The following is a 24,452-nucleotide window of genomic DNA, read 5'->3' on the forward strand; positions in this document are numbered from 1 at the left end:
TTAAGTATGCTTAGTTCCATGTTTGGCGAGGTTCCCCAGCCCTTTCTCCCTGGGTAGTTCAGTATTATTCCAGATATTACTAACCAAGCATGACTACAATTTGAGGTTTCCGGCATATCGCTTTCAGACAAAACAAAGTGAGAGGTGAGTTCCACAGGTAACTTTTAATGCAAGTCTTGAAAACTTGAGAAGATTCTGATATTTTTCCCTTCCCAACACATGTGATTGCATTTATTTACATATATTTTTATGTTTTGCTATGCATTTATATCAGTCATTGCCAGTTACCCTTTTCATTCTTAAACAACAGCACAAATGGTTTACAATCATGACACCTCACAATAGCCTCACTTGCCGTTTATGCAAAATTAAAAAACCCAAGCCTAAATACTTGTTCTTTTCTTTTTTCAATCTTCTAGCAAGTCAGAATTTTCTCCTCATTTATTAATAGCTGTGCCTGGCAGAACACACTGAAGGTGCCGATACTCATGATTAATCTAGATGAAGTTCAAGTTAGCTGACAGGAGGCAGTTTTCTTCGGTTCTTTATTCGGCTTTTACTCATCCCAGGTATCTCCGTATTTATTTACTTTAACTGAAGAAAAGAAAAAAAAAAGTAGTCACATATGACTTACTTTAACAGCAAAAGTTTATCTTGTACAGTGCCAATAGTACGATGAAATGCATCATCATTTTAAGTGGGGAGTGTCAGTCACAGCACAACAGACATCTAATTAAAGCTGGTTTGAATGCAGATAAGAGTTTGTTAATAATTATTTTTTAATGAATTACTATTCAGTCAAGAGGCCTACTGTGCCAATTCCTGCTCCATGGAATTTGTAATTACTTTGAAACAAATGTGATGTGGATGAAACCAGGACAATTGGAGGAAACAGGCAAGGAGTGTTACGATAAATAATGTGGCTACATAATCCAGTTACGTGCACAATTAGATGGATTCAGGATAGTTAAAAACACGTTCAAAGATAAACAAACAAAACTCAGCAATCCTTACTAGGAAACTACTCAGCCATTATTCTTTGGCAGCTTCCTTTAGCATAGGAGTGAGTCAGAGCATAAAAAAACCCCAGAGTACTGGTCCTAACGGATTTATTCAGAAATATGTCACGCTTAAGTGAACAACGGCCAGAAAGTGAATAGATGCTCTCTTGCAAGTGTAAAGCAGGCTGTGACAGACGCCACCACTGACAGGGTAACGGATGATCTGTACGTCCCGTAGGAAGGCTGACACCAGTCAGGCACAACTTGACAAATCCACTTGCAGGTTAATTCCTAAGCCCACTGTTTATTATTAGTACCTATCTGCAGTAGAACCAGTGGAACAGAGCAGAATGTGTGGTCCTTGTTTCGGGGAGATGTCAGCAAACTTGGCATAACGCACGGACAAACCTCTGTTAAGCTGACTGGTATTGCAGTGAGGCACAATGAGCAGCTCTCTCAAAGTACCATTTGATTTCCAGTTCTATTACCCGTGGCAGCTGAGCAGGCTGCCCTCGTTCCCTGGAAAACAGTCCAGCCCAGATCACTCTGCCAGTGCACGGATTTGTACGGCTACAATGAACAGAGAAGGTTCGAGCAGATGGAAGTTAGAGCTGCTTAAGCCTGGTTTAAGCATGGTCTGTTTTCCCTCCTGCAGAAACCACTGTCTCCCATTTGCTAGTCTGGTTCCTACAACACAGGGATATGAGGAGGAACAAAGGGGAAGGACTGAGCCATACAGCAAGTAACATGTCCAGTGGGACACGAGAAGCTAAATTAGATCTTAGCCCACAACATCAGCAGAAGCCCTGAACTGTAGATTTAAATGTGCTTCCACTCTTAAAACATTTCTGAACTTTTGTAATCCTTCCTTACTCTTTTTCCCTGAAAATATGAAGAGATACTCCTAAAAGTTTATTTACGAATCTCATGCACTGCTCAGTGTAGTTCTGTTCTCAAAGTATAACCATCAAACAGAACACAGAAACATAATAGAGTGCAATATTTGATCAACATTTTATGGAGGCCTTCTGTAGACCTCAGATAACTAAAAAGAAAATAATGAATGCATATTCTCATTTCACAGCCACAAGATTTGCCATGGAATATGACAAGGTTTGCAAAATGCTGCTTTAAGATTTGTGTGTATGGTTTTCAAGTGGCACGTCCAGGCTTTCTATTTGTGGAGAAATATCTTGAAAAAGAAATGTGTGTAAATCAATGAAGTGTCAGCTGATGTAGCTTAAAAACAATCTGAAACTACAGCTTCAATAGTGTTGTAATATCTCATTTGGCACAGTCACGTGATAAGACAAAAAGGCTTCCATCTTTGAAATAACAGATTTAAATCATTACCTAATAATTTTTTATAATTTTTATTTCAAGACCATGAAGATTTGCCAAAGAGAGATGATCTGGAGAAAGTAATTCACTGACGCTCTTAAGCAACACAGTTCCAAAGCTTCCTATTACTGCTTCAGAACTTTTTGCATTAATAGAGTTTTCTATACTTATTACCACCTGTTATGCCTCATAGGAGACATGAGCTACTCCTGCAAATCTTCTTGCAATGTGATTGGCAAGACTGGACACTGCGCACAAACCCAAACAATTCAAGCTGACTGGTCCAGCAGTGCGTTAAATGGCAAAACGTTCCTCTTGCCAACATCATTTTCACAGATGTCACACTAAATAAAAAACTTCTAGAGCAAGCAATTATGACTTGCTTCCGTGTCTCCTTTTCAAAAAATTGAGTCCAGAAGTTGACTGAATGGCATCTTATTCTTCAGGATGCTGCATTCTTATTTTGCTGTGTAAAGTTCTGTTTTTCACTGTGAAAACAAATCTCAATATTGCTGCCAAACAGAGTTTCCTTCTTTTGAGTTTTAATGTAGAAAATGAACCTCTACAAACAATGCCTCTATAGAAATCCTCTAATTCCACATGAAACAACTCATAAAAATAACCTCCCCCCCTTCAAAACCATCAACCACATGCTCTATTGTGAGAGAACAATGCTATCTAGAACATACACCCCCTTCCATAGCTCAAACTCTTATTTTTCTGAGCTCAGAGAATGCTTTGTTGAAAGAGGTTGCTCAATACATTCAATACACCAAAAGTTATGAGATCTTTAGTCTGGCACTGAGCAATGCGGCTGGAGAAGAGGAATTATAATTTGCTATTAGAAGATCAATACTTTTAAAGCAATAATTAATCTGAAATATGAAACTCCAGACCACATCATGAGATACTTGCAAATACTGTAAAAATAGATTGCTTAAAGGGTAAGCAGAATTAACCCATTTTTAACATAACTGCCAATATTTAAATTTACTACGTATATCCGTAAATCAGTATATTACCTTCCTTAGCTGGTTTTTCCTGTGAAAACTTGCTTGGAGTTTCTGCCTTTGGTGGTAGCATTACATCATATGTCTCCCTGTGTTTATTCCTTAATTCTTCATATGTGATGCCTTTTTTTTTACGACTTTCTTCTGGAGTTGGAGCAGGTTCTGAAAAAAAAAAAAGACAAAACACCAAAATGTTAGAAATGGTGTCACACCAAAACCTGGCTGCAACCTATTTTAGAATGCCAGTTAATTACAGCTCAATCCCAAATGAAAAGGAGCATGACAGCTGCAATCCTAAATGCAACTGGGCATGTATGCAGTCTTTAATTAATCCATTCCTTTTATCCTTTTCATTCTGTCAAACTGCTTTGGCAGATTGGCAGTTAATTCTTCTTCATTTTACAGAATGGAGATCCCTACCAACTATATGTTGTTGAGGGATAAAACAGTGCTGGTCACTTTATGTAAAATTTATTATAATCATACATTTCATATATTTATGATTTCTGAAGAGAAATCTAAGTGAAGCTCAAGGACTTGCATTCAGGCTTTAAATTCTGCTTTCAAAGAATTAGGGCTACATCCATCATATGTCACCTGATCAACATTTTATCCTCTTAGCTACATTTATAATGCAAAATCTTGGTTCTGTAATTAAGGTTCTAGCAGCTATTGATTTACGATGAGGTGTAACTACAACTGACACATTCACATCTGATACTTTTGTACAACTAAACCTGAGTTGCATGAAAGGGCTTTCTTTGTGAAATAAAACCTTTTCCATAAAGGACTTAAAAATCCAAACTAATTCAACGTATGAAACTCTGCACTTGACAGTAACTTCCTCCTTTTTGCACCAGAACCCTGAATTCTGAATTGTATGTTTCCCCTGCAGTAGCTGAGGAGAGACTTGATACTGGAAGGAGGGGAACAGCTGCACAGAACAGGACTTGAAAACCATTTCAGTGCTCCCTGAGAAAATCAGCTGTTGCCAGACAGAACAATATGCGTTCAGTTCTCAGAAGATTTGTGTTTGCTACATTATGAAAAACAGTTTAATGTCACTGAATTATTGTAGTATACAGTTACAGCCCCACTGCTGGTGACAATGAAATAACCTCTGAAAGGCTGGCAGACCAGTGGTAAAGACCGTGGTCTATTTAGTGCAGTGAGAGGATGGCACATTCATCTGAATTTCAATCAAAAGGAACTTCAAGTCAGGCTGAGTTTTTTGCAGATTTAGTTTCACAACAGATTAAACCTTTTAAGTTAATTTACGATCTTTACTTGCAATGAGAGCTACAGAACACGAAAAAAAAAGCATATTTAGTTTGCAGTTGGAACACAGAATAATACATATATTTACCTTCTGTCTAAACACAATTCTGGGAACTTCAAGCTATTTCATTCAAAACCACTATATTGTACCACGGATGTTTGCATGGGATGAAAATAGTTTAGTAAGAGAAGGATCTAAGTCAAAGCCAACAGTCATTGTGCTACAAACTGCTAAATATTAAGACAAAACACACCTTGAACAGTGTAATCAGTAATTCCCGTAGGTGAAGATTCATTCAGGGAGGCACTGAATGGAACAGGTTCATAACTGGAGAGGGCTCTATCTGTTGAACTATAATCATCCGAGTAGCTGGAAGAAAGCGGGAACCCAGCTCTTGGAGAAGATTCAGGAAATGACTGAGAAGGCATGTCTGAAAATTCAGACTTCCGACCAGAGCGACTAGAAAATAATGCAATTAATTATTAAATACAGAAACACTGAAGTTTAAAATGGAACTATAAGAGTAACAGTATGTGCAGTTCAAGAAAATACTCTTACTTTAAATGGTTTAATTTCCAACGTGAATTATCATCTTAAAGTTTGGAGCATTTTTTTTTCTCTTTACATTGCAAAGATCTATATAATCCCTTCCCCAACACTCTTCCCTTCCTCCCAGAAACTTAAGGCATACCTGAAAATCTCCAGAACAGAAGACAAAAGACAGAAATTATTTTGCACTTTACAAGACAAAAAAGACAATCCCTTCCCACAGGGAGTCCTCACGCAGAAAAGACCCATCAGACACAAATAGAGGGTGCTACCACGAACTACAATTAAAGATCTTGAGGAAGAGCTTGCAACTTAAAACCCTTCATCACTAGAAGCTGCAGTAATTGATCAATACCAAGTAGCAGAAAAAAAAGGAAAATGAAGAGCTATCTTGGGGAAATTAAATTCTGAAGGTTTATTGAGTAGCTGACTTCAGCAGAAATAACAATGAATTTTCTCTTAAGAGAGAAAGGTAAGATCACATAAAGAATATTCTGGAAACTGAGGCCTGACATTCTAAAGCATTTGCTACATACTCAGAATGGCCCTGCAAACCACTATACGACATCTCTTTATCAAGAATGCCACCACTTGGTGCCACTAGAATGTCTCTAGAATATTTATTAATTTTTTACTTGAAATTTCTGCTTAGCTATACTTTTAGTTTCATCTGAAAAACATTTGCAATTAGTCTTTGTTTGATTCTCACAAAAAACATACAGACCTAAACCATCTTGTTGCCTCAATTATATTTTTAAAGTGTATGTAAACACAGCTTTAAATAACTATCTAACCTTTTAGCTCCCTACCTATTTTTACCTGCAAATCAGAATTACCAAAATACATTAACTAGCAGACGTATAATGACCATGAAAATGTAATGATTTCCATTGCTGGCTTAAGAGAGGAGCATCTATGGATAATAATGCAATTTGAATTAATTTAATCATTCAACCAAGAAAAAAAAAGGAGAATTTATCACTTAGGAAATAAAATTTTACAGATACAAAAGAATGGTCCATTAAAGGTTGAAGGGACTTATTGGTGCCGCAGATGATGGCATTCAAACAGGTTCTCAGCTTGAGTAAACACGGTTAACGACCACGACAATTTCTTACTAGAAACCAGAGGAGGGGGATGAAGGGGCAAGTCCAGCTCCAGTTCCCCTGAATTTATACAGTAGATGTATAAAGTGGTAATTCCTAAGATTATGTTTGATGCCATAAAACCCAAACTTTTCAGAATAAAGGTAAATCTTGTAGACAAATCTGTCATAAATCTGTATTTATAAAGTAATTAAGAATTTAATCAAGTCCTTTATGAACATTTAACAAATCTTAGCACATATGTAGCAGGACTCCTACTCACTATCCAAATGCTCTTCTCCCGGTTTTGAGTCAAGGGTTTAAGTGAGATATTCCGAAAGTACTTTGCAATTAAAAACCACTTGAGGCAAGAAAACATGTTGGAACAAAACAGGAAATAGTTTTAAGAACTTGATGAGTTTCTCATATGTACCTCATAATGCTGTTGCAGATGTAAAGGATTTAAACAAACAGCAGTAAGTTTGACCACCATGCTTCTTCCTGCACTGATATTGTTTACTAAGCTCTTTCCTTTGATAAACACTGAAATCATTTCCACCCTCTTCCTACTTCAATCAAGCTAAACTATGGGAAAAACTTCCAGAATGTAACACTATTTTATTTCAGTTAACTTAGTTTACTTCTAAACTAAGGAGGCAACTTCTTCTGTCACACTACCGTGAGTAAATTCCACAGGAAAACAACATCTGAATTTACAAGTAAAATGTTCCTTTTTGTACTCCTCAAAGTGATCAGCTGTATGTAATGAGCTCAACATGCGTGTTTAGACCAACTGCTACAGATATGGCTTCTTGAAAGTGGTAGATTTGGGGAAATAGGGGTAAGAGAGAAGGTACAGCAGGCTGCAAATGTAATCTTGATCTGTTAGTGTTTAAAATGTCCTATTCAAGAACAAGTTTCAAATGTAAAAGAGAATTAAATTCTTACTTATGTGAACTATGTCTCTGAGCTTGTCGTAGAACATCTCCTATTGGGGAATCCTTCAGTTTCTTAAATTTCTCACTACAGATTGGCAAGTAGGATATCTTTCCAGCCAGGTATCCACACATTCCAGCAACTTTTTTAAAAGAAAAAAAAGATGGTTTTATATGCTATATCATAACATTCATCACAGTTATAAAATAATAATTTCGAATAAACTATACAGTACCTTGAATTAAAGAAAAAAAACCCAAACAAACAGTTTAGATCTAAACCAAAACCATGCAGTAACCATCTCTCTCTGGTTCTTTTGCAGACAAAGGGCACTAAAAACAAATGCAACAACTGAACAGAGACATAGAGCAATGATTTACGCATGGCATGAGCATCAGATGATTTCAGCTAGTACTTGATGAATGACAGGTGGCAAAAAAAGAAAATAATTGCAATCAGTTTTTCCCAAGATCCAGAAATAAAAAGTAACTATCAAATATGACAAAACAGTCAGGAATAAACAAAGGCAGTAAATTTAATCCATCAGAATAGTCAGATCTTGAAAAGGCAAACTACTGAATTAGCTGAACCCTTGCAATCACTAGGCAAATGCTTTCAATTTTTCATCTGCTAGACAGGATATAAGAAGAAAAAATCATGATAGTTCCTTCTGGGCTTAAAACCGATTATTTCCATCAACCGGCTCCTTCAGGTTTAAGAGTGGGTCAAATAGAGTATGAAGGACCATGAAGAATTCAATGGCAATTAAGAGAAGTTTTGTCTGTTGACTCTGTAGGAGAAAAGGACTAGATCCTTCTTTCATATGCAATGAGTATTTTCTAAATACAAAGACTAAAGACCCTCAATCATCTTTAAGTTGGGAAAGAGTCAATTACTGGGAATCAATACAAAAGGGTATTTTGCCCAAACCTGCTGTACTGGTACCAAAATTGCGATCCCTGTTCCAGTGTCTGTATTTTCAAAAGGAGGTTAAAAATCCTTGGCCAAAGGAAAAGAGAACAGCCACAACTACAAGTGAAGTTTACAAATGAGAAATGTAAGGGTGTCGCTGTTTAGCAGGTAAAAAAAAAAAAACAACCAAAACTAGAAGACATCTCAAATGCTACAACTATGCACAAAGGGAAGAATTACAAGCCCCTAAAAGGAAAAACAGTCCAACAAGAATTTAAACTAAATATTTAGTAAAATAAAGCTAAGCAGCATAAATTGCAAAGAGAAAGTATCATTTTCTTGAGGCTTTCCAGTGACAAAAAGTGGAAGCATCTCTCTGGAAGATGTTTCACCCAAAGTAATTATTGCCTGAAGTATTTGGTTTATCTTACTACAGAACTAACAGCCAGGTGACCCACATTTTCAAAGTTAGCACATTAAGTGAAATACTGTATTCTGTAAGCCCTTAGAGAAGCTGATCAGAGATCGATAGAAGATGCCAGGTCCCGCTGACGGCTAACGTGAAGGTGAACACATGGATCTCGCCCTTCTTTGCCAATGAGGGACGAAGGACCAATAGCTCTACGTTATGCTGAAGGGGATGCTGCCAATGTGGTGTATCAGTCACAACTAACTAGAAGTTCCATTAAATTGTCAGACTGCTTAGAAGACTACTGAAGAAAGTAATGAGTAATTTCTATAGGGAGAACATCCTGGAATCTGAAAATCCCTACCTAGAAAATGAAACACCTCTCAACTTCCGGATAAAACCAAGAAGGACAATACAGGGAAAGACGCAAGACAGAGACTAAAAAATCCTGACTCAGCTATGTTGGTTAGATATAAAAAAAACAATTACTGTAATCAGGCATGGATACTCTTCAGAGTAAGAATCTAATAACCAGAAGTGACACAGACTGTTATTGTAATCAATAGATGCAGCAGCAACATGCTTAGAAGCAGGGACACCAGAAAAGCAAGAACTGTCTCAACTGCATTACTGTTGTTTAACATCAGGTAGCTATGAGTCAGCAGCAGTGCCTGGAACTGCATCTGCTCTCCTGTCAGAACTCATGGAGAAAAAAAAAAACAACAACAACAAACCAAACCACAACTGCATTGGTTCCTTTAATCAGATTTCACTGCAGGAGGAATGTGCAGTTAAATTAGGAGACATCATTTGGACTGTAAACTATGTCCCTGGCAATAGTTTTCAGGAAGATCCTGTAGACAGTAGGTGCGTCCGACCTAAACAATATGAGGATGAAATGAAACCTGCTTAACTCAGGCCTTTTACCCTCCAGCTAATCCTACAAAAATCCCCGTATTTAAAATGCACATAAATCACAAGAAGTTACCTGCTGAAAAACGACCAAAACGCACACCTTACGGAAAATATTGTAGGATAAAATGAAAGTCTATATACCTACCAATGTACATCAAAAAGGAAAAGCAAGAAGTATTTTGGCTTATATAACCTTAACATCAAGAATAATTGGTCTGGTCCAGCTGCTCCTTATTTTTTCCCTTGATTTCAAAACTTAGTTCTATTAAACAGGAGGAACATGGCCCTTAACTAGAAATCTCTAAGAGCTATCAGGGAAATAGAATTCTATTATTTAGTAGAAATGTTTGTTATAACATTGTTTGGTGTTCAAAGAAAGCAAGTAGAATTTAGCATAAACAAATGGGAGCCCTAGTCTCTCCCATTCATTTATCTGCTTAAACAACACTTCCTTCACCACAAATCATGGGCTTTACCCTCTTCCCACTGAAGTAAACTGTACATGTAACTGCCTGTATCTGGGCAGATTGGCAAGATGGCAACTTCCTGTTTTACTGTCATGGATTACATTGAAAAGGTTAATTTGTTAATTCATTTTTGATTACATTTAATCCAAAATCATTCACATTAAATTGCTCTTTTCCTACAATTGTACATACATAATGTCCAGGAAAAAAGGCACTAAAATAGCCTCAATGGGATAAGTGAGATGCATGAATAAAGACCTTCAAATTAGGAAGGGAGGGGTGGGTATACTCTGGCAAAGTGATTTAAAGCAAGCTTGTACAATATCTATTTACAATGTTTTAATCTTAAATTCTTATACTTGTCAAGCACATTTAAAATCTTACAATTTTATGGAAAGCCTGTAAACAAAACTTGTCTGAAAAGTGCTGCACAAATTCAAAGATGGTGAACAAATGAAATGCTCTACCTCTGACACTGGATGGGTTCTTGCAGTGTGAGATGTTGTAGTTAAGAAACAGAGCTAAAACATTGCAGACACAGAATTAACTGCAAGAGGTGGAACTTATTTATCAGATATATCAGATCATTTACTCCTATCATCGGGCAGAGCAGCATCAGCATAAGCATTGAGTCTACCATTCCGTAAGTGCCAGATTCTCCATGTGGGATGGGGTAATCCTGGTTATATGTACAGACTGGGGGATGAGAGGCTGGAAAGCAGCCCCATGGAAAGAGATCTGGTGGTGTGGGTTGATGGCAAGTTGAACATGAGTCAACAGTGTGCCCTGGCAGCCAAGATGCCAACAGTGTCCTGGGTGCATCAAGCACAGCATTGCCAGCCAGGCGAGGGAGGTGATTGTCCTACTCTGCTCCGCACTTGTGCAGCCTCACCTGGAGCACTGTGTGCAGTTCTGGGCACCTCAATACAAGAAGGACATCAAACTACTGGAGTGTGGTCAGAGAAGGGTGACCAAATTGGTGAAAGGTCTCAAGGGCAAGAATCTCACAGGCAAGAAGAGCGGCTGAGGTCACTTGGCTTGTTCAGGTTGGAGAAGGCTGAGGGATGACCCCATCGCAGTCTACAACTTCCTCAAGTGAGGCAGAGGAACTGCTGATCTCCTCTCTCTGGTAACCAGTGGCAGGACACAAGAAAATGGAATGAAGCCGTGTCAGGGGAGGTTTGGATTGGACAAAAGAAAGAGGTTCTTTCACTGAGAGGGTGCTCGGTCACTGGAACAGGCTCCCCAGGGAAGTGGTGATGGCACCAAATCTCTCAGAGTTCAAGAAGCATCTGGACGATGCTCTTAGTCATATGGTTTAGTTTTAGGCTTTCCCACAAAGAGAGGGAGTTGGACTCGACAATCCTTATGGGTCCTTTCCAAGCTGAGATACTCGATGATTCTATAGAGTGGAGTCACAGTGAATCAGCCAGCTGGTCTCATGGGAATTACATCTATGCAACAGAGTCCAGAACCGAAGGCACAAATACAAGCTGAATTTATATGTAGCTTTTACTTACATGCAACTTTTGTAAAAGAGCCAAATCTTGAGCTATCTCGTAAAACACCTGAAAATAAGGATCAAAATAATTAGTAATAAGATAAGAATTAAACTGAAAAACATTAACTGTAGTTATGTTTGTAGGTTAGTTTGTAGTTATGTTCATAGGTAGCACTTTACTCTTTTAAACTTAATGTTGAAGAATAATCAAGGAAACCTAACATCTGAATTCCCCCCAAATTATAAATACCTAAGAACTACTTCTTTAATATCACACACAGTATTACTACACACTATAGAACATTTTGTTTCATAATCACTGAGATACTGAGTTTGCCAAACAACATAAAATGAACATGAATTTGATTTTACTTTAAAGTTTTGCTCCTTCTTTAGTTTCAAGAACTGCAAGTCATGTAGTTAGAGTCTGAACTTCTTTTCATTACAAGTAGGTTAGACATTATCTTGTTATAGCAACTTTATTAGCAGCAGAAATATATTTCATCTGAGCAAATCCAAATTAACCCGAAGCATGTTTACACTTTACCTCTTCTTATTAAGAAACTAGTAGCAAGCATGCTCACTGCAGCCAAAGGAAAAGCTGTGAAGAAGAAGAAAAGCTACTTAAAACATGATTTTCAATATTTTCAACTACATTTAACAAATATGCAGTAACAGTTGCTAGGCCTTACTAAGAATACAACCATATATATAATTAACAAACTGTATATGAATTACAAAACATTTGCAGTTCCAGATTGTAAGTTCCACTACAAATTATGCAGTAGTGGTTAATGAGTCATCCTGTCTTCATTAGACTTCATGCTTCCTAAAACACAAAAGCCAGTGCCAGATGGGATAAAGCTGTAAGGACAAGATCACAGGTCTAGGTACAACCGCAACAGCATCAAGATGCAGAACTTTAAACCAGAGAAGCAACACACTTATCCAGGATGAAAGGCAGTTACATAGAAGCCAGTACCTCTAAAAATCATTGATAACCAAAAGTCTTGATTTTGTTTTAATGTAAGAACTTTGGAAAAAGTCTAACTCTAATAGACATATAAACTACATTGATTAAAATTAGGTAAATTAAGTTCTATTCACCAGCACATTAAAGAACAGGGCAGCATTTTCTGTAGCTTACGGATCAAACTATACAACTCAGGGTAGGGTCAGGAATGCAGAGAAGACAATAAACATGGGAGAGCATTACTACCCATCACAATCAGTTTTTATCATATTGAAAGACTTCATGTGGCAAGAAGCATTTGAAGATGGCAAGAAACAAAAGGAATGCTTATTTCAAGCAATAATAATTACGATATTGGGAAGATTAACTTTTAAACTATTTGTAAAGACCACAATGCCCATACGAGATATGGTGACACTGACATAACGAGCATGACAGAAGACTAAAGTTCACTGCAGTAAAGATTTACATATGCCATAATGAAATCACATTTTAAGCAAGTCTGAAAATGTAGATATTACAAAAAGTCTCAATGACTTTACCTAGTGGAGAAATTTTTTCAATGGCACTACATGTTTATAGTGTTTTGATGCACATGATCTGTTCATTAAGTTCATATTTGAAGATAAATTATATTTTTAGAATGTGAACAGCACAATATTAAAACATACTTCGTAAACTAACAGTTTATTCCTTCACAAATTCTGACAGATCTAAAGTAGATTAGAAGTCCAACCAGCATTTTAGGGTAAAATATGACTGGGTGTCACCTTTAAGAAAAAAGTACTGGCTCCTTGGTTCACAAGCAAGATTAAAGTAACACTTTATAGAGAATAACATCTTCCAATCTATTGAAGTTTAAAACCCTGATGCTTTTAGAGATTCTAGACCTAGATTTTCAAAAATTTAGACTTCCGGATTTTCTTAGGTGTAGAATGGCGGTGTGAAATTCAAGCTAAATAAATTGTAAGAGGAAAACCAAAACACAGACACACACACAAACCCCCCTAAACCAGCCAACCAAAAAAAAACCACAAAAAAACAAGGGAGGGTGTTTGAAAACAAAAGAACTTTTTACAGAGGACTTCAGTCTACCCTTCCAGGTTTGAAGTTATTTATGGACCCAACACACATATAACAGACATCAAAAGCAGGTCACACCTTCTGGGGAAACAGCTGCTAGTATGTGAGCATATAAATGGCCTAAAATGGTAACTGGAAATTAAGAGAGTAAAAGGTAAATGAAAATTCGGTTCACACATAAAAATTAATATGAATAATTTTTCAAGTGTAGGAAAAAAACAAACCAAAACAAAAGCAGCTTAATAAATCAGAAAAGATAAATACTTTTCACTGCTATGGGAAAAAAGTACTTTTTCTGCTTCAGGAACAAAACAAATCCTAGGAAGCAAAATGGAAAGCAGATACATCAACAGCACATAATTAAGGATGTGAATGTAATGTACCCTAGTCAAAAAGCTTTTATGTGAAAAAGTCATATTGATCTAGTTTGATTTTGTTAGCGAGATTAAAATTGCAAAGCAAAAACTGTAGATTGTAATGTGAATTTTACAGTATTAGAATTTATCTTATATGGTAATGTGATTAAAAAAAACACAATACCAGTAAAGCACCTATTAAACTGAATTATACAATTACTAGCAAGCATTTCTGAAGTAGAAGCTGTCAGTAGAAACTACAGCAAAACAGAGAGGGTTTGTAAGAACTGGCAAAAATTTAGTACAGCTTGAAACTTGAATAAACAAACTGAAATTACACAAATTTATAGTAAGATCTGTGAATAACAAGAGCTGATACAATAAGAAGTGAGAATATCAGGGCAGTCACACAGGCAGCCCACACCTCTTGCAAAGAGCCATTCAAATAATGTGCATTTAATACAGGCAAAACAACAATCTAGGTACGTGCAACGCAGAACAATGAAACAAAGACAGGAGACCTAGAAAACAGCAACAGGCCTTAGGCCATTCTGCTGAAATAACAGGACCCCTGAAAAAAAATTCTTTCCATTACTGTTGTCCTCCCTGAAGTGAAATCAGTCAAGAAACTAATAAGGGACTTCTCAACCATACCTTTGAGATTTTTCTTCAGTCTCTGCATGAAGATCAACGGGGCAGCAAGTTACGTGGCAAACCAAAAACTCAGAACACCTCAAGAGAACAAACAACTCCCTCCCCTCTTCCAGGAGAGAGACTGTCAATAAGCCATAACCAATTGCCATCTTATTACTAATGAACCTGACTCTTTTCACTTATAAAAATACCAGGAAAATGGCTAGATTTTAGCAAATAAGCTGAAGTTTTCCAGGGATTTGAAAAAAAGTGGAAGAGGAAAATGTCAAAGTAATGGAGAAACAAAAGGCAGACTTTGAATTGTTAATTCAAAATCACAATGCCATAGAAATGGCCCCTGAAAGTACTGGCTGCCAGGAGAAATCAGAGTCCCAGTGTGCTAAATTTAGCAAATCAGCTGCTAAATTCTTCGTCCGTCCTGGTTTCTGCTAAGCCACCTATCAGCATCAGCAGGCATCTACTAGTGTGTGACGAAACAGTGGGTCACAATCTCATCAGAAGGCTTGGTCAAATCTCTTGACCAGGTCCATGAAAAACAGGTATGTCTGGAACCTTTGGATTACAGAAACAAGAAGTAATGCAATCAGTTCTCAATGTTTCATGAAAAAAAAACAATATGACCTTGATATTTCAAATAAAACGAGACACAAAGTACTCTGTGAAAACAATGCAGATTTATTATTCCTTTATACTAGCTGCAGTACAGAAATCATTACTGACTGAAAAATCATGCCTAAGAACCTTAGCTTTTATTTACAGGGGAAAAAGCCCAAAAGTCTGGCCATGCACAGACACACAAATTTTCTCCAAAAATTGGGATGAGCAACTACTTCTACGTTGTTCTCTTCACAGATCTCCAGCAAATGGAAAGCAGTGCTTCTAAACTAAACTATCTTATTCTTTTCTTCTAAAGACAACAACAATTGAAAATAAAAATAGAGAACTAACAAAAAGAATATTCAGATACAGAAATAAATGAGACTTCATTAGTTATATCTATTTTCAGACTTCTAATAAGTATATTAATTTAAAATGTGAAGGGATCTTGTTATAAAGCATAAACCTTACAAAACATGCTGCACCTTTTACAAAATTCCTGTCCTGCAAACTTTTAACAAATGTAAATCCTACATGGATCAACATTTACATGCAATTTTAGACCACGTGAAGCTTGTTAATGAACTGTTGTGATATAATGATCTGGGCCTTCCTTCCTTAATGCCTCAGATAACAAAATCTAAGGGTGGAAGAAAAGCAAACCAAGTTTACCAGTAAACTGAACCTACCTCTATAGCGGGCACTCTCTTCAGCACATTCCTTGAGGAGCCTTCTTTCCTCCTCTGTTGGCACATAAGGCTTAGGTACTTCCCTCTTTCATTAGGGAAATAAAATAGATAAGAATAAGCAAAAGAAAGCTCAAGGGGGGATTTTTCAAGTAAAAACTTTGTCTAACTTTCAAACATTGCAGTGTCTCCACTTTCACACAGCTATACTTAAGGAACTGGTGCACTTTGTCTATTAATGTCACATGAAACACATAACTTAAAAAATGCAATGCTTCTACAAATCACATGAGAGAGCTGAAAATATTTTGAGCAGGATCAAATCCTAACTCAGCTCACTCCTTTTCCTTCAGAAAAACCTGCTTTGCTTCTTGCAACCAGCCTTCCAGATTGAGGAGTTCATATAGCTGGTTAAATCCCTTTCAAAAATACTTGCCAGGGTTTTAACTGCACACTGCGAGTTGTGTGCACACCCCCAGTGAGGGCTGGCCAGCTGCTGTGCCAACAGCCCAGGAGCTGCTCCCAGAGGTGCCCTGAGAGGCCTGTGACTGGGCACCCTGCCCGACCGCCGGCCGGGGGAAGGGCAGATGCGCGAAGGCCACCGGTACCAGGCAGCACACCTGCACAGACGCCCTCCCTCAGGAAAGGCCATCGGTAAGCCCACCGGCAAGGCCTCCAAGGCGCCGTCCCCACAACCCCGCTCCTGGCAAGGCCGGGCAAAGGGCTGACAGGAAACCCTCTGCCCGGGCCCTCATCCTGCCGCCTCACCCCCAGCAGAAACAACTCCAAGCCCCACTAGGCTGCCGCGGTTTCCCACGGGCAACTTCGCGGAGCGAACACCGGTACCTCGGCCGAGTCGCCGAGCTCCCCGCCGCCAGGACCCTGCCCGGCCTCCATGGCGGGGCGGGGAGAGCAGCGCGAACAGCCGCTGACCCGGAAGTCAACACGACGTTGTTCGCCTCGCTGGCTCCGTGCGCACGCGTGGAAGCGGCGGCGGGCGGGACCGAGCGGCCCCGTTAAGAGGCGTGGGGCCCCGGTGCTCCTCTCTGGGGCCTGGGCAGCAGGCGGGTTTTGACTCCGTTATCCGCGCTCTGCGGCCTTCCCCTGGGCTGAAACCCGGCGGAGAGGCCCCGCGAGTGGGCCTCGGGGTAGGTCCTGGGGGCCGCGGTGCTGCCAAAACGCCGCCGCTGCGGGTGAACTCGGGGCTGCGGCCAGGGGCCGGCGTGCGCTTGTTTGTGTTCAGCGGCGGCGTTTCCTCGCTGGGAAGGTCGAATGAGGGCGGTGGAAGGAGCCAGAATTAACAGCTGAGGCTCAGAGCGTTCATTTCAGTCGAGAATGCTTCCGTCCTGTGCTTTATCTTGTTTCCTGCCCGCTTAAAGAACGCTGCCCGCTGACGCGTTGGGAAGCCGGCGCTGCCTCAGCTGCGGTGGGTCCCTGCCCAGGTAACCCATCCGTGCCTGGTGTGTGTCACACAGCGTTAGGACCTGCCACGGGACCTCTGCGCTTTGTGACGGCCTTTGGATAAATGTTAACAAAAACCTTTCATGGGTCCATGCCCAGCTTGAACTATAGGTATGTTGCCAATAGGTGTGTTAACTGGTTTCTACAGATACGTGGCCAGAAGTGACTGAAAAGAAAGGATCCCTGATATCTGTAAAAGAGTTTGAGTTAGGACCAAGCAAGGACCAGGCAAGCACTTGCCTGAACTTGAAAGTGGTAGATGTTTGCTGGCTGGGATTGTAATGAAGTGGGAGATGACAAGTCTGCATGCTTGGCTCCAGCTAATGCTGTTGAAATGGCAGCATTAGTGGATCCTTGCAGTCTGTCAGAAATAGGGAAAAGCTGAGGAAAAAACATAAACATGTTTCTGACAGGGCAATGTAGGCTGTGGCATTCTGTTGTAAACATTCAGTGCTGTGCCTTGAATTTACCATGTCCTGATCTGCCTCTACTTGCCTGGAATGCACCACTCCCATTCAGCCTTTCCTGCAGCAAGCCATTGTCTGTTCACCCTGGAATTCAAGTGAAGAGGCTTAAATTGCTGCTGGCTGTACAAAAGAAGGCCTTGCCTGAAGATAGGAGAGGGAAGGGTTTAAAGGTGTCTGAAATTAGCAGGAAATGTGGATGTGGAATGTCTGAAATTAGGAGAGAATGTGACTATAAAGTGAACACTGTGGGCACTCAAAAGATATAGGAGTAGTGTGTACAGTAGTAGCTTGGGCTACCTGGAGTGTCTGGCTGCACGAAGAAAGCTGTAGAGAAGATGAGTTTTTAAGTACTGGATTCTTGAAATAAGATGGGAGGATAGGACCGGAAACTACATATTGCAAAGTTCTTAATTCATAGTGCTCATCATTAAATAGAAAAAATATTTATTTCCATGAGATGGCTCTACCTGATAATGTAGATTACTTCCAACTTTCATTTCTGCCAGTCACCTGAGCCCACCCTAATGAAGTTCTGCCCAATACATGGATGTGAATTATACACATTATTAATCAGAGAGCAAAAGATTTTGGCCTTGTTGGCTCACAGTAGTTTTATTTGTGGGGCTATAGCACACTTAAGTGTGGCAAATGCATTTGACCCCCACCTCCAGCCAGCAGTTTATTTCATGCTTCTTCCTGCTTGTCTTTCAACATATTCTAGGTGGAGTACTACAATGGTTTATTAAAACCTGTGTTTTTGTAGGGTAGGATGTGTTTATGGACTATACCGTCTCTAAAGGTGGAGTTTCAATGGGGAGGAAATGAGTATCAGTCTCCTTCATTGAAGAAAATAAAGACTCTGACTTGTTGTTTTGCCTCTCTGTGGTAAAATTTATAGTTATCCATTCAGTTTCCTCACTCTGCTATCCCTAAGTCCCTCTGACTTCCAATGGAGAAAAAAAATGAAGTAATGCAGCAAACCAGTGAGTTTACCATCCTTTCAGAAAGCTCACCTAATGCAATCTGCTTCTGAAATACTTAAAGGCACTTAAAAGCTTCACCTGGCTACATATATCTGTTTTTTTTGCTTACAACTGCAGTTGTAAGTCTACATGCATTAGAGATGGCAGAGCATATCCACATCCATGGTGCTTTGTTCTCTGTCCTCAAATCTTTCTTTGAAGTTCACCCATAGAAAGAAATCTTAACAAGGACACCCTTTTTGACATATGGTCTACCTCTACCACTTCCTTTATACTCATACCATCTTTCTTGCAACTATTGAGAACTTCAGTTTAAAATTGGTGGCCATACAGTCAAGTCCTTCTGATGCATTACATGAAATCACGTGCTCAGGCAAGGTGTAAGGCTGGCTTTTTAACCACTTTCTATAAATCTGATCTCTTGAATATTATTTTTCCTACGTTCTCCTTTGACAGGTGCCATTACCCAATTTGGTATTTTTGTTGAAAATCTGTGCGCTAGAGTAGTCCTTTAGAGATGACAAAGTAACATTATTTCCCAGGGAGTTCTGAGCTGTTTGTTTTAATGACATGCGCAGTGACTTGTATATTTTAGCAACTATTTTCTAATTGCTGTTTTGTGCGTGTTTTTAAATGTGTATAATCTACAAAACTGATAATTTGTGAAGATAAATAGCATAAAGTATTTTTGCACTGCCTCAGGAGTAAAAAAAAAAAAAAACAATAGATGCATTACAACTCATCCATTACTCTAAACTTTAATTTTTATTACTTACATTCCTCACTCTTGGATGACACTGAGATTTAAAATACTGTAATACTGAAATTTTATATTTAACCTTCAGAAATTTGAAACAATTTCTTTTGAAGAAGATGCCTCAGAGAAGGAAAAATGAAAACTTAAGGAAAAAAAGGTTCTCTTAAAGTGAACTCATTACTTATGTAACAAGAAGTTGGTAGATGTGAATATTGGATGGTTTCTAATCACAGTACTTTGCAAAACAAAGTCACTGGTGAATATTCAGAACTCTTGAAGCTGGAGCTCAAGAAATTAATAGGGTGAGTTGTGAGACTCAAGTGATTTAAGAGCTTCTCTTCTGGACAAATTCTTCTTCATCCCCTTGTTTAACAGCTAGTGACAGGTTTTATACAGATCCACTGCAAAACAGAGTTGGCTTTAGTTTTGCAATATTGGATAAGACATAACTGAAACAAGTAAACGTGTGAAAGAGTTGGAGTATATGCTGATCTGGTAAGGACAGTTGCCAAAACAAGTATTGGAAGTTTATGTGCTTGAGTACATAGCTGGAATGGTGATTTTTTTTTTTTTTCCTTTGGCTGCTGTTTTTTGCGTGGTGCTGTGCACAATAGAGTAAAACACAACAGCCGAGAGCTTCTGACTCTTCAGTGGTTGCCAAGAGTTAACAGGACTGTATTTGGAAAAAAATCACTCTATCCCTAATGAAGAAATAACAGTGTTTCATACAAAAAAAAAAAAAAGAGAGCATTGCTATTACTATTGCATCTGGTGGCAAACGATCAGTTATTTGCCTGAAGCATTATGGCACATCAGCAAGAAACAAGAGTAGGTGTCTTTGTGGAGCTGATACTCAAAGCCTTAATTAGTAAGGACTTTACCCACATTGATAATAATTACTGCTACTAACAACTGGTACTGTAACATACTTTGAGAAGTATTTTACATGTTAAGAAATCCTTAGGGCTATTTTGTAAAGCAGGCAGGTACCAGTCAGGAGAATCTGGGTTCTGAAAGTGGTGTAATTGTGCATCTTGTAAAGTTCAGGTGCTCAGGCTTAAATACTAATGGTCTGATTTTTCATTGGCAGTGGTGTTCAGCCGCTCTTGTTTCAGTTGCTTGGATGTGTGCACATTTATTTGGAAGATCAGGCTGAGCTCCTAACTTGCTTCTGATTTTCAAGTTATCCCAACTTGTGACATACTTTGCTTCAACCAATTGTCTGAAATATGCAGAACACCAGTAGCAATGTATCCTGTTTTTCTTGTTAGGTGTTCTATTACTCAACATTTAGGCTGTGGTATAGTTGTTAAAATAGAGTTAAAAACAAAATCTAGTTCAATTGACAAAAATCTTAAGGCTACAGGAGAGAGTTAACCTGAAATATTATTCTCAGCTACCAGTATATTATTCTTATTTTTCCACTCCCTCTTTCCACTTCTTTGGTTTTTGCAAGTTGATGTAAACTATCTGTCTCAAGAGTGTGCAGCACATGAGTAGTTGGGCATGAAGGGACCTTTTACTACAAATAAACCAGAATTGTACAAAGCGTGTAACAGAACTTGGAGCTCCTCATAACAGAGATTGGCAACTGTTGTGCTGGTGCATTTGTTGTTTGTAAAAAAAGCATACTTTTTACTCAGTTCTGGTTTTGTTGGATATACTTACTATAGTGCAGTTCCTGCAAGACAGGCTTATATTTGACAGTGGAAAAATGGTGACTTCAGTATTATTTCTAATACTGTTTTTTGCAGATCTGGAGTTAAAAATTTTATCATGCTTGTCTTTTTTTTCCAAGCCTGGAAGTTTTGAGGCACTCCAACAGAAAATATAGTTACTTTCTAATCTCTTAATGTTGGTACTGTTTCTCTTTTTATTACCATTGGCTCCCCTATCTTTGCATTGTTCAGAAATACGTTATTCCATTCAGCCACCAGACTTGTTCTGTTGGTGGAATCCTGGCCAGTCCCAATATCAGACGAATCTTTTGAGCATGTTGTTGTGAATTACCTCATTACCTTGCCTTTCCGTCTCTGTCGCTTGCATTACCACAGACCTCCCGAATTGCTGCCACTGGGAAGGACGTGAAACCAAAGTTAAGTTCTGCTGGCGGAAGCAGCCCCAAGTGTTTTACTAGCTGTGCCTCCCCGGGAGCCAGGCTGCTGCTGCGGGGTAGAACAACGCGAGTAATTTCTGGCAAAAAGGCGGTATCCGCGCGTTTGTGCAGCTGGCCGAGACACAAGTATTTGCCCTTGTTCCCTTGGGGACGGCCGTTCTGTTCCACCCGGTGCCCAGGGCAAAGGGCGCTGCGAGGAGCGTCCACACGGCAGCGGGCACGGCCCAGAGCCTGCGGGGCCTCATCTGTTCGCTAGCGCGGACCCTTCCTCGATGTTCCCCAGCCACGCAGCTGCATCCCCGGAGGGCCATTCTGTTCTCGGCTACCTGGGCGGTACGGGCCTCGGTAATTGTTTTTAGGACAGCGATGTGTCCTGCTCTCATCGATGGCGCGGAGGCTGCCTTGGGCTGCAGGCGGCTGTTCCTGCCTGTCCCGTCGGCGGCTCTCGCCGCCCTCCCGCTAGGGGCATCCGCCGCCGCCGCCCGCAGGATTGCCCCTCTGGCCGGGGCGGTCCCTGCCGCGGACAGGCTGCTCGGGCAGGAGTTTGTCCGCGGTCCCTCACCCGCCGGGGCGGCTCGGGTGGGGGAAACAGCGCCTCAGAGCGCACCCACGGGCGGGCTGGCGGGGACGCGGAACTGGCTGCCGCCTCGGCCTATTGCAATCGAAGGAAGCTGGCGGGCGCCGCCAATGGGAGGCGCGGCTTCCCCTTCGCGGCCTTGTGATTGGTCAAGGTGTCAGAGGGCTGCGGGGGCGGGGCTGAGCGGGCGGGCTGGCCGCTCGGGAGCCAACGGGGAGGAGGCGGGGGGGCGGTCCCGCGTGAGTGCCGCTCGCCTGCCCCAGTGAGCGTCGGTTCCTGGTGGAGCGGCGCGTGCCAATGGGGAGGTGGAGGGGGCGGGAGGGAGGGACGAGCCGGACCGTCGAGTTACCGTAGAGGAGAGGCGGCGTCGGGGTAAAGCCGGCGGGGGATGCTGGCGGCGCGAGTCGCTCACCGGCGCCCACCAGAGTCGCTCTGAAGGGGACTGTAGCCGCGCTGAGGCGGCGGCGCCCAGGGTTGCGGCGAGAGGCAGCGCTTCCACCCGCGGCACAGGTGAGAAGGAGGCGGCGGAGCTGGGACCGGCCGCGGCTGAGGTGTGGGGGGAGGAGAGGCCGCCTGCTCCAACGGACACGGAGCGGGCGGGGGGTGTTGCCCCGCGCACGGTCCCGGCCGCTGGCCCGGCCCCGGCCCGCGCCGCTTTGTTTACGGCGGGGAGGGCGGTGCACACTGGGCGGCCCTGCCCGCCGCCGCGGGGAGACGCGGGGAGGGGTCGGCGGGGCTGGCGTGCGCTTGGCGCCTCCCGTCCGCCTCCCCGCGGGGCCGGGGCTCCGGCACTGCTGCTCTGGGGAGACGGAGCCCTCTCGGTTTCCCCCCCACCGCGGCCCGCGCCCTGTCTCCTTCCGCCCCTTCCTCTCGGCCCCGCCCGTGCAGCGCGGCCGCCGGCAGCGGGGTGCGTGCCCGGCCTTTCCCTCCGGCCCGATCGGCGGCCCTGCGGAGCCCCCGGGGTGGGCGCGGCGCTCGCACAGCCCCCACGGGCCGAGCGGAAAGCAGCTGCCGCCGCCGGGCTCTTCCCGCCCCACGCCCGCACCCGTCCGACTGGCTCCGGTCGTCCCCCGCGGTAGCGGGACTGGGCAGCCACCGGCCTATGGCACTCGGCGGCCGCCGAGGCAGCCACCCCTGGGGGTGGCGGGGCCGGGCGTGTGCCAGGTCGCCGGGGAATGGCGGGACGGAGCGGGGAGGGTGGCACGGAGCCGGGCTTTGTTCCCGGCCCCGCCCCGCCGCCGGCGGGTGCCCGGGGCTGCGCGGGCGCGGCGGAGCTCCGGCGGGGAAACGCGCGTCCCGGCTGCGGGTGGGCAGGGCGGTGCAGGCGGGCAGCGACCCCCCCGGCCCCCGCGCAGCTGGCCGCGCTCCCGCGGCGGTAAATGAAACTTACTTTAAATCCTGAGCGGTGGAGTGCGGTACCTGTGTGCGTGCCCTTCGCTCAGTGTGTAGCGCTTCGCTGGAAGAGTCACTTGAGGGTGACCAAACTTGATCCTAACAGCACTTTAGCAGTCTCACATAGACATTACCAATGTAGCTATAAGTATTGTAGGGGCTTAAGTAGTTTTGTCTTCTCCACTTTCTCATATATATATATATATATATCTATATATCTATATCTGTATATGTATATATATACACATACCTCTGTGAAAGTTTTTGTTTACTATGACACTCAGCTGCTCAGTGGACAATTCAGTTTATTTCTTAACCGGAAATCACTGGTTCAGCAATCAGGATAGCTCCAGGTAAAACATCCTAAGGAATCACAGGGAAAACATTAAAAAAAAAAGCAAGCCAAAATATTTTGGTGGTCACTCATACCGTAGGAGTTGTGAAAGCAGTTTGCTAATACAGTTTTAAGGAACAGTAAGACCATCTGGAGATAAGGTATCAAGAGTGTAACCTAGACTTCCTTCAGACCTGCAAATCTGAAACGTGCCTTAGGAAAGAGATACACTAAAGTAGAAAGCAAGTTCTTCTTTACTTTTGCATACGCTGCATGTCTCCCAAGCGCAGACTTCATGTACTGAGAAAGACTTAGGTGGTAAGCATGTGAGTGCAGACCAGACAGACAAAGGTGGTTTTAAGTTATTGAGGTTGTAAGTGAAGAGCTGCTCATGTGGGCAGGAACAAGCAATACAGAGCCTGTACTGCTGTGCAGAAAGTGATTTGCTGATTGTGGGTTGAGCAAAGAGTGAAATTAACTGTAGTTACTTAAGAAGTATTTCTTCAATGTATTGTTTCCTCAGTAGGCTTGCCTCAGTCACTTTGCTTGTGTGTTGTTACTGTCATGCTGAGGAGGATATGCCCCGAATATTTCAGAATCTCTGTGGAAGA

General features: G+C 41.7%; 2 protein-coding genes across 5 annotated transcripts in view; one reads left to right on the forward strand and one right to left on the reverse strand.

Annotated features, from left to right (window-relative positions):
- Positions 1-145: 145 nt before the first annotated feature.
- Positions 146-16,743, reverse strand: OCIAD1 (OCIA domain containing 1). Its single transcript, XM_082050205.1, has 8 exons — positions 16,601-16,743; positions 15,758-15,842; positions 11,953-12,006; positions 11,425-11,472; positions 7,214-7,343; positions 4,885-5,090; positions 3,365-3,514; positions 146-594 (listed from the first exon to the last, which is right to left on the reverse strand). The coding sequence occupies exons 1-8, from the start codon at positions 16,649-16,651 to the stop codon at positions 557-559; spliced, it is 762 nt and encodes a 253-aa protein (XP_081906331.1). The 5' UTR covers positions 16,652-16,743; the 3' UTR covers positions 146-556.
- A 56-nt stretch (positions 16,744-16,799) lies between these two features.
- Positions 16,800-24,452, forward strand: part of FRYL (FRY like transcription coactivator) — a 168,997-nt gene continuing 161,344 nt past the window's right edge. Inside the window, exon 1 of one of the 4 annotated variants that reach the window (XM_082050200.1) lies at positions 16,800-16,902. The gene's annotated coding sequence lies outside the window, so the exon portion shown is untranslated. Of the gene's footprint in view, positions 17,327-22,437; positions 22,626-24,452 lie in introns of those variants that run through there. The other 3 variants (XM_082050199.1, XM_082050201.1, XM_082050198.1) reach the window with 3 other exon arrangements.

Source organism: Streptopelia decaocto (assembly GCF_964273445.1).
Source record: "Streptopelia decaocto genome assembly, chromosome: 4".
NCBI lineage: Eukaryota > Metazoa > Chordata > Aves > Columbiformes > Columbidae > Streptopelia > Streptopelia decaocto.

Excerpts from the sequence above, each read along its gene's own strand:
- OCIAD1 (XM_082050205.1), bottom strand. The coding sequence starts at position 16,651 with ATGGAGGCCGGGCAGGGTCCTGGCGGCGGGGAGCTCGGCGACTCGGCC. Across the intron at positions 12,007-15,757 it reads AGAGAGTGCCCGCTATAGAG|CTTTTCCTTTGGCTGCAGTG; the intron begins GTAGGTTCAGTT and ends TCTTCTTCACAG. Across the intron at positions 3,515-4,884 it reads TACTGATTACACTGTTCAAG|AACCTGCTCCAACTCCAGAA; the intron begins GTGTGTTTTGTC and ends TTTTTTTTTCAG.